Consider the following 10,112-nt stretch of genomic DNA (forward strand, 5'->3'; position numbering starts at 1 on the left):
AATAATGATGAGAGAGAAAGACAGGATAAAGAGAGAGAGGACGAAGAGAGAAAGAGAGAGGGGATAAAGAAGGAGAGAGAAAGAGAGGATAATGAGTGAGAGAGAAGACAGATGATAAAGAGGGAGAGAGAGAGAAAAGAGAGGCAGGGATGAAGAAGAAGAAAGAGGATCATGAGGGAGAGTGTAGAGGATAAAGAGAGAGAGAGAGAGAGAAAGAAAACAATGAGAAGAGACAGTAGAAGAAGAAAAGAGCTAGATTGAAAGAAAGATGAGAAGACTGTTACTCATCCTTGAACTGGACAGAAATCAAGGGATCAGGTGGTTAGAGAAGAGAGGGGGTAGGGGAGAGGAGAGAGAAGGGGGAGAGGAAGAAGAAGAGAGAGGGGTAGGGGAAGAGCAGAAGAGAGGAGAGAGAAGAAAGGGGAGAGGAGAGAAGAAAGGGAGAGGAGAGAGAGAAAGGGGAGAGGAGAGAGAAGAAAGGGGAGAGAGAGAGAATGAGAGGGGAGAGAATAAAGGAAGAGAGGGGGAAGGGAGAGGAGAGAGGGGGAAGGGAGAGGAGCGGAAAGAGGGGTGGGAGAGGTGAGAAAAGAGGTGAGACAAGAGAGGGGGTAGGGGAGAGGAGAGAGAAGAGAGGGGGGAAGGGGAGTAGAAGAAGTGATGAGTGGAGGAGGGGGGGTAGATGTTGAGGAGTGGAGGAGGGAAGAGGAGGAAGAAGGAGAGAGGGAGGAAGAGTTAATGGGGCTGACAGACACACACATGAATGCAACTCCGGGGCTGAGGAACAACACACACACACAACAGAGTGATGAGTAACAGGCAGCATAGTCATTCAGCAGTGAGATTAACGACTGAAGCTCCTCTGTCATCAAACACCTGCTCTCTCCCTCTGTCTTTGTCTTTCTCTCTTTCACTATACCTCCCTCTCATCTCTCCATTTCTCACTTCCTCTTTGTATTACTGTTCCTTGTCAGTCTCAGAGGACAGTCTAGCCAGCAGGGACAAGTCTAGCCAGCAGGGACAAGTCTAGCCAGCAAGGGACAAGTCTAGCCAGCAGGGACAAGTCTAGCCAGCAGGGACAAGTCTAGCCAGCAAAAGTCTAGCCAGCAGGGACAAGTCTAGCCAGCAGGGACAAGTCTAGCCAGCAGGGACAAGTCTAGCCAGCAGGGACAAGTCCAGTCAGCAGGGACAAGTCTAGCCAGCAGGGACAAGTCTAGCCAGCAGGGACAACTAGCCAAGTCTAGCCAGCAGGGACAAGTCTAGCCAGCAGGGACAGCCAAGCTCAGCAGGGACAAGTCCAGCCAGCAGGGACAGTCTAGCCAGCAGGGGACAAGTCTAGCCAGCAGGGACAAGTCTAGCCAGCAGGGACAAGTTAGCAGCAGGGACAAGTCTAGCCAGCAGGGACAGTCTAGCCAGCAGGACAAGTCCAGGTCAGCAGGGACAGTCCAGCCAGCAGGGACAAGTCTAGCCAGCAGGGACAAGTCTAGCCAGCAGGGACAAGTCTAGCCAGCAGGGACAAGTCCAGTCAGCAGGGACAAGTCCAGCCAGCAGGGACAAGTCTAGCCAGCAGGGACAAGTCTAGCCAGCAGGGACAAGTTAGCCAGTAGGGACAGTCCAGTCAGCAGGGACAAGTCCAGATCAGCAGGGACAAGTCCAGTCAGCAGGGACAATCCAGTCAGCAGGGGACAAGTCCAGTCAGCAGGAACAAGTTAGCCAAGCAGGGACAAGTCAGTCGCAGGGACAGTCCAGTCAGCAGGGACAGTTCAGTCAGCAGGGACAGTCCTCTGCTATTTTCAGTTCTCAGTGTGTGTCACTGTGTTTGATTGTGATAGATGTGTGTAATGGTGTGTGTAAATGCATAATCAATCAATCAATTTCATTAAATGTATTTATAAAGCCCGTTTTATGTCAGCAGATGTCACAAAGTGCTATACAGAACCCAGCCTAAAACCCCAAACAGCAAGCAATGCAGATGTAAGAAGCATGGTGGCTAGGAAAAACTTGAAATAAAGGAGAGCCCTCACACTCTAGGAGCTCCAGATGCAAAAAAATGTAATTACCAACGGTTCGACAGCCAAGCTGTCTTCATCAGGGTATATCACAAACACTGCAGGATGACTCGTTTTATAGTGTCAAAAGACACACGAGGTGTCTGTAATCATGGCCAGAGTGGCTAATATCATTGGTTAATTCTCAAATATTAAAAATGGGCAACAAAAACAAAATGGATAGCATACGATCATAGATTCATTTTAGACTACACAAGCTTACACAGCAGGGACAAGTCCAGCCAGCAGGGACAAGTCTAGCCAGCAGGGACAAGTCTAGCCAGCAGGGACAAGTCTAGCCAGTAGGGACAAGTCCAGTCAGCAGGGACAAGTCCAATCAGCAGGGACAAGTCCAGTCAGCAGGGACAAGTCCAGTCAGCAGGGACAAGTCCAGTCAGCAGGAACAAGTCTAGCCAGCAGGGACAAGTCCAGTCAGCAGGGACAGTCCAGTCAGCAGGGACAGTTCAGTCAGCAGGGACAGTCCTCTGCTATTTCAGTTCTCAGTGTGTGTCACTGTGTTTGATTGTGATAGATGTGTGTAATGGTGTGTGTAAATGCATAATCAATCAATCAAATTTCAATCAAATGTATTTATAAAGCCCGTTTTATGTCAGCAGATGTCACAAAGTGCTATACAGAAACCCAGCCTAAAACCCCAAACAGCAAGCAATGCAGATGTAGAAGCATGGTGGCTAGGAAAAACTTGAAAATAAAGGAGAGCCTCACACTCTAGGAGCTCAGATGCAAAAAATGTAATTACCAACGMTTCGACAGCCAAGCTGTCTTCATCAGGGTATAATCACAAACACTGCAGGATGACTCGTTTATATAGTGTCAAAAGACACACAGGTGTCTGTAATCATGGCCAAGAGTGGCCTAATATCATTGGTTAATTCTCAAATATTAAAATGGCATACAAAAAACAAATGGATAGCATACGATCATAGATTCATTTTAGACTACACAAGCTTACAAACAATTACAATGGCAAAGTCACAATAATCACAAGAATGGCTTCAGATCAAAGTCTACGTTGAGAGCGAAGGGAGCAAGGGTCTTTAAATTAAAGATCCAGACAGCCTCTCGTTTTAACAATAAATTATCAAGGTCACCCCCTCTCCTAGGGAGGGTGACATGTTCGATGCCAATATAACGCAGAGATGAAATCGAGTGGCCTGCTTCCAAAAAGTGGGCCGCAACTGGGTAATTCAAGTTTTGCACCTAATGGTGCTACGATGCTCTGAGATACGTACTTTTAATTCGCGCTTTGTTTTACCCACACTTTTTACCACAAGGACAAGTTATAAGATAAATAACTGCCTTAGTGAAGCACGTAATAACACCTTTGATTGGGATCGACTTCCCTGTTTGAATGATCTGCATTTATAAGTGCCATTGCATTGAGCACAGCCATTACACTTGTAATTTCCATCCAGTAGGGGCGCAAATAGACGTTCAGGAATATCTTGGGTGGTAAATCAGAGTGTACCAATTGGTCTCTGAGATTTCTGCCCCGCGAGAATACGACCAAGGGAAGGTCCGAAAACACATTACCGAGACTATCATCGGATTTTAGAATGTGCCAATGTTTGTGAACGATTCCCTTAATTTGTTCAGAGCGCTTTGAATAGCGGGTAGTTATAATGCAAGAATGCGTCTTTTTGCGAGACTGCCCTTGAAAAANTTTTTGCGAGACTGCCCTTGAAAAAGGTCATGTCTCGTTTTGTTTTGAATTTTCTCAATGGCAATATTAATCTGATTATTTTTGTACCCCCTCTCCTTGAACTTTCTTTGCGTCTCAGCCATATTTCTGTCGAAATCTGATTGTTTTTTACAAATTATTTTGATTCGACAGAATTGGCTGTAGGGCAAACTATTTTTCAAGGGAAGTGGGTGACAACTGTCAGCCCTCAACAAACTGTTACGATCAGTAGGTTTCCTGTAAAGATCAGTGTATAGAACATTATTTTCACACAAGATCAGAAGGTCAAGAAAACTGATTTGACGTGTATCAGATTGCATAGGAAATCTCAGGTGCTCAGAACAGGAGTTAAGAAAAGCTTGGAATGCCTGGAGCCGATGACGCGCTGGTTGTAGAGTGTTGATCAGACGGGGTGGATCGAAGTAAGCGGCATCCCTCCTGCGTCTGCCATGGAGAGGAGGAGCAGGACCTCCCTTGTCAGGGTTTCTCCAGAAGTAGACTTTATCCTCGGCCTTGTCTTTTTTGTCTTGGTTGAATTTCTTGATTTTAAGTTATTTTATTTCTGTAGACAACTTGTCCTGGAGCGCTTGGTTAGTTTTCATCAGTTCATTGAATATGCCATCATCATTAACAGCTATTTGTAGAGCTGTGCGTTTGTCTTTAATCGTGTTATCCATTTCACTAAAATCCTTTAGCAACTGGTCAACAATTAGTCATTAAATCAATAGAGCATTTGTTCAGGATGGCAGACCAGCGCTCACAGAAAGCATCTGTGTCCCAATGATGGTTCTTTTTGCCACCTGAGTCCCCGTGGAATAATGCCTTGACGAACATAATCACTAAGAGTGACTATATGTAGATGCGTTCTCGTCTGGCGCTTAGATAAATGTAACAGTTCTTTCGAGAGGTCAGAATTACCCCCCGCATGTCAAAAAGGGACTCCGAAACAATGATCTTATCACGCTCCCTTTGGCTATATTCAAAGTAATCTTGTTTGGGTCTATGACCAGTGTCAGGAGAAGAATTATCATTCGGCATCGTTTTAGAGCTTTTTTATCGGTAGGGTGCTGTTTACTGGGTAACAGAACAATCTAGAAGAAAAAGAACCGCACACCTATTTAGGCGAGGTGCTGGCTAGCGGAGTAGAACACTTGAAAATAAAGGAGAGCCGCACACTCTAGGAGCTCAGATGCAAAAACGTGGGAACTCCTTCAAGACTGTTGGAAAAGCATTCCAGGTGAAGCTGGTTGAGAGAATGCCAAGAGTGTGCAAAGCTGTCATCAAGGCAAAGGGTGGCTACTTTGAAGAATCTCAAATATAAAATATATTTTGATGTGTTTAACACTTTTTTGGTTACTACATGATTCCATATGTGTTATTTCATAGTTTTGATGTCTTCACTATTATTCTACAATGTAGAAAATAGTACAAATAAAGAAAAAGGTGTCCAAAATTTTGACTGGTACTGTATTTGCCTCAATTACTTCGTACCCCTGCACATCAACTCAGTACTGATACCCTGTATATAGCCAAGTTATCATTACTCATTGTGTATTTATGATGTCTTTTACTGTTAGTCTACACCTGCTGTTTATGAAGCATGTGACAAATGAAATGTGATTTGAATTAATTTGACACAGACACACAGGTGTCTGTGTCAAACAGCATGTGCATGGAGCTGTGTTACAATCTGCTTTAATCTCTCTCTCCTCTGTTCATCTCTCCATCTCTCCTCCCTACATCTCTCCTCACCTCCATCTCTCCTCCGTTCATCTCTCCATCTCTCCATCTCTCCTCACCTCCATCTCTCCATCTCTCCTCCCTACATCTCTCCTCACCTCCCATCTCTCCATGCTCCTCCTTCCCGTTTCAATCTCTCATCTCTCCTCACTCTCTCCATCTCACTCAATCTCTCACCCTCCCCATCTTTCTCGCTATCCTCACTTCCTCTCTCACCCCCTGCACTTTCACTTTCCTATTCTCCCTCCACTGCCCACTCATCTCTCCTCCTTTCCATCTCTCCTCTCCTCTCTCCTCACCTCCATGCTCTCCTCCCTCCATCTCTCCATCCCTCCTCACTCCATCTCTCCATCTCTCCTCCCTCCATCTCCTCCTCACCTCCATCTCTCCTCCCTCCATCTCTCTCCTCACCTCCATCTCTCTCCTCCATCTCTCCATCTCTCCTCACTCCATCTCTCTCTCTCTCCTTCCATCTCTCCTCCCTTTATCTCTTCCTCACCTCCATCTCTCCTCCCTCCAATCTCTCCTCCCTCCATCTCTCCAATCTCTCCATCTCTCATCACCTCCACTCTTCTCCCTCCATCTCTCTCACCTCCATCGTCTCCTCCCTCATCTCTCCATCTCTCCTCCCTCCATCTTTCCTCCGCTCATCTCTCCTCCCTCCATCTTTCCTCCTCCATCTTTCTTCCATACTCCTCCATCTCTCATCACCTCCATCTCTTCTCCCTCCATCTCTCCTCCCTCCATTCTCCTCCCTCCATCTTTCCTCCCTCCATCTCTCCTCACCTCCATCTCTCCTCCCTTCATCTCTCCTCCCTTCATCTCTCCTCACCTCCACTCTTTCATCTTCTTCTCTTAACCCACTGGAAGAGAGTTGTCAATGGGTCAGGGTAAACACACACATCCCCCCAGGAGATATGTAGCTGCCCTCTCCCTCACACACACACATCACCCCAGGAGATAAGCAGCTGCCCTCTCCCTCTCACACACACATCACCCCAGGAGATAAGCAGCTGCCCTCTCCCTCACACACACACATCACCCCAGGAGATATGTAGCTGCCTTCTCCCTCACACACACACATCACCCCAGGAGATAAGCAGCTGTCCTCTCCCTCCCTCCCTCCCTGGTGAGCAGAGGAGAGAGGGGAATAAGGGAGGAGGGTGAGGAGAGGAGAGAGGGGAATAAGGGAGAAGGGAGAGGAGAGGGGAATAATGGAGGAGGGAGAGGAGAATAAGGGAGTGGGGAGAGGAGAGAGGGGGAGAAGGGAGAGGGGAATAAGGGAGGAGGGAGAAGAGATGGGAGGGGAATAAGGGAGTAAGGGAGAAGGGAGAGGAGAATAAAGAGAGAGAGAGAGGCAGAGAGACGGCTGTTTTTTCTGATCTCCTGCACACACACACACAGCTCTTCTCTGCAAGTACCCGCTGTCACACACAGTGGAAATGGACTCTATCGGCAGTGCTGACCTCTGATTCTCTATCTATCTATCTATTTATTGCCCTCCCTCCCTTTTTCTCTCAGTCAACATGGATACTAGCCTACTGTATCCTACTAAAATATTGCCCTGACCACAAGAGGGAAGCAGAGGATCGCCGTGTGTGTGTGGGGGGTGGGGGGGGGTTCTGGCAGGTTATTTGGGGGGTATGACTTTCACACCAGCCGGAGTCACACGCAGTCAGAGATAAATATAGGAGCACAATTCACACTAGCACACACATGCTCAGACACACAAGGACGAGATAGATTTGTATCACTCTCTTCTACTCTCTCTCCACTCCGTCTCTTCAGCGATTCCCTGCTTCGTGCAATCTCAGAGGTCACAGATCAGAGGTCAGATCACCATGGTAACAATAAGCTGGATGCTGCTGTTGTGTGTGCTGGCAGAGGGGTATGGGTCAGAGGTCGGAGTTCAGGAGGGGTGCGGCCGTTGGATGGGAGGCGTTCCTGGGACTCCTGGTCTGGACGGGCAGGATGGGAGAGATGGGAGAGAGGGACGCCAGGGAGAGACAGGAGACACTGGACTTCCAGGTAGAACACATCAGGGAATCAACAATCAACATATAGATTCTCAAACTTTCTCTCACCAACACTCTCTCCGCCCATCTCATTCTCTTTCTCCTGTCCTCCCTAGGTGTGCGAGGTGAGAGGGGAGAGGTGGGGGAAGTTGGGGGGGACGGATTCCAGGGACGACGGGGTTTCCCGGGGGCCCCAGGGCTGCAGGGGCAGAGGGGCGAGAGTTCCTTCCTGTATCGCTCTGCCTTCAGCGTGGGACTAACCACACCCACTACCACGACAGACACACCCCTTCACTTCACCAAGATCTTCTACAACGAACAGGTACTGTGTGTTTGTGTGATGTCAGAGCAAATATCAAATATCGATTCTTCTTTCCAGCTTCACTATATCCAGTTTTTCTGTTGTCTGTCTGTCTGTCTGTCTGTCTGTCTGTCTGTCTGTCTGTCCAGCATCACTATGATGACATTTCAGGGAAGTTCCGCTGTTTTATCCCCGGAGTGTACTACTTCACCTTCCACCTCACTGTACAGGTAACACACACAAACCCTGTAATGGTAAGTTACTGTACAAAAAGGTACAATATCTTACCGTACATTTCAAAGAAACTTTGGTTTAAACAGTACATTACTGTAAACTTTGTTTAGGGTCAGGGGTGTAAGGTGGGCTGTACAGTAGCGGTGTGTGTGTTGTTTAGGGTCAGGGGTGCAAGGTGGGGCTGTACCGTAACGGCCGTGTCATGTCACTGACTCTGGACCAGTTCCTGACCTCTGACCTGGACCAGTCCTCTGGAGGGGCGGTCCTAAACCTCTCATCTGGAGACCAGGTATGGCTGCAGGTGAGTCATATGCTGCCGATTCAAAGAAACAATGAAGGGGTCTTTTTCCTTTAGTTCCTTTAGTTCTTTAATTCTTTATTATTTAGAGTTCTAAAGTCTGGTTGAAAAAGTCAATATGGCTGAATCAGGCTAGCAAACAGAACTCTTTTACCAAACTGGTGAATTTCCTATGGCTGCTATTAGATGTTGTTTGTTTACATTTGAATTTGACCTTCTACTCCTCTGACAAAGTCACCACACACACCACACAGTCACTAACTTATTACTTCATTAATAGCTAATATAATATCCCTCTGTCTACAGGTGTATGGTGCGGAACAGGAAGAAGTTGGAATTTACGCTGACATCAACAACGACTCCACCTTTACTGGCTTTCTGATTCAGCCACGCCTACCTAGCAGCCCATTGGACAACCGCCGACGCTGACTTCCTGCTTTAGCTGTGCCTACCAGGCAGCCGATTGGACAATCTGCTACACCATACCTACTTGCAGTAGCAGCTGCTTATTTTCAATCACATCCCTTTTTCCCCCACCTTTCTCCTTATCGATCACCTCTAACTATCCCCCACCTCTCTTCCTATCCCCCACCTCTCTCCCTAACCTCCACTTCTCCCTTCCCCGAACTCTACCTATCCCCCAACCTACTCTATCCCCCACTCTCTCCCTAATCCCCCCCCCTCTACCTATCCCCACCTCTCTATCTAGCCCACCTCTCTATCTAGCCCCATCTTTCTATATAGCCCCGCCAGTCTCTCCCTATCCTCCACCTCTCTCCCTATCCCCACCTCTACCTATCCCCAACTCTCTCCCTATCCCCACCCTCTACCTATCCCCCACTTCCTATCTAGCCCCCACCTCTACCTACTCCCCACCTCTCTATCTACCCCACTCCTCTCTATCTACCCCCATCTTTCTATATCCCACCTCTCTCCTATCCTCCACCCTCTCCTCCTATCCCCAACTCTCCCTATCCCCAACTCTACCCTATCCCTCCATCCCTCTCTCCTATCCCCCACCTCTACCTATCCCACTCTCTATCTACCACCTCTACCTATCCCCCACCTCTCTATCTACCCCACCCTATCTACCCCTCTTCCTATCCCGCAGCTCTCTCCCTATCCCCACCTCTCTCCCTATCCCCACTTCTACCATCCCACCTCTCTATCTAGCCCCCATCTCTATCCCGACCCCACCTCTCTATATAGCCGCAACCTCTCTCCCTATCCCCACTTCTACCCATCCCACCTCTCTATCTAGCCCCCACCTCTCTATCCAGACCCCACCTCTCTATATAGCCGCACCTCTCTCCTCCCGACCTCTCCTCTCAATACTTTTCGCATACATTGACGACGCACCGATCTCTCAAGTCAACCCCTGTTCTGCTCACACTGGCGACCTTGACCTTTTCTCCTTCATCAGTACCTCTTAGCAATCCCCCTACCCTACCCCTCCTCTCTCCCAGAACCATTTCCGGAGACCTTCTCCCTTCTCACCTTCGCTCATCAACTCATCCCTGACCGCTGGCTACGTCCCTTCCGTCTTCAAAGAGAGCGAGGAGTATGCACCCCTTCTGAAAAAACCTTACACTCATCCCTCCGATGTCAAACAACTTACAGACCAAGTAATCCTCTTTTCTTTTCTCTACTCAAAAACTCTTGAACTGCACCCGTCCTCGCCAGCTCTCTGCCGCTACTCTCTCGGAATGACCTTCTTGAATCGCCAAATTCAGTCAGGTTCAAGACTAGTCCATTCAACTGAGAGACTGGCTCTTCC

The 10,112-nt window shown here is 48.0% G+C and overlaps 1 protein-coding gene across 1 annotated transcript; it reads left to right on the top strand.

Moving 5' to 3' along the window:
* The first annotated feature begins 7,204 nt into the window (after positions 1-7,204).
* On the top strand, positions 7,205-8,988 carry adipoqa (adiponectin, C1Q and collagen domain containing, a). Its single transcript, XM_024000753.2, has 5 exons — positions 7,205-7,515; positions 7,619-7,824; positions 7,953-8,033; positions 8,198-8,338; positions 8,642-8,988. The coding sequence occupies exons 1-5, from the start codon at positions 7,329-7,331 to the stop codon at positions 8,762-8,764; spliced, it is 738 nt and encodes a 245-aa protein (XP_023856521.1). The 5' UTR covers positions 7,205-7,328; the 3' UTR covers positions 8,765-8,988.
* The last annotated feature ends 1,124 nt before the right edge of the window (positions 8,989-10,112 follow it).

The sequence above is a fragment of the Salvelinus sp. IW2-2015 genome, linkage group LG14, assembly GCF_002910315.2.
Source record: "Salvelinus sp. IW2-2015 linkage group LG14, ASM291031v2, whole genome shotgun sequence".
In the NCBI taxonomy this organism is placed as follows: domain Eukaryota; kingdom Metazoa; phylum Chordata; class Actinopteri; order Salmoniformes; family Salmonidae; genus Salvelinus; species Salvelinus sp. IW2-2015.

Bases quoted from the DNA above. Each gene is read 5' to 3' on its own strand.
- adipoqa (XM_024000753.2), top strand. From the start codon at position 7,329: ATGGTAACAATAAGCTGGATGCTGCTGTTGTGTGTGCTGGCAGAGGGG. The intron at 7,825-7,952 runs GTACTGTGTGTT...CTGTCTGTCCAG, and splicing joins AGATCTTCTACAACGAACAG to CATCACTATGATGACATTTC. The intron at 8,339-8,641 runs GTGAGTCATATG...CTCTGTCTACAG, and splicing joins GAGACCAGGTATGGCTGCAG to GTGTATGGTGCGGAACAGGA.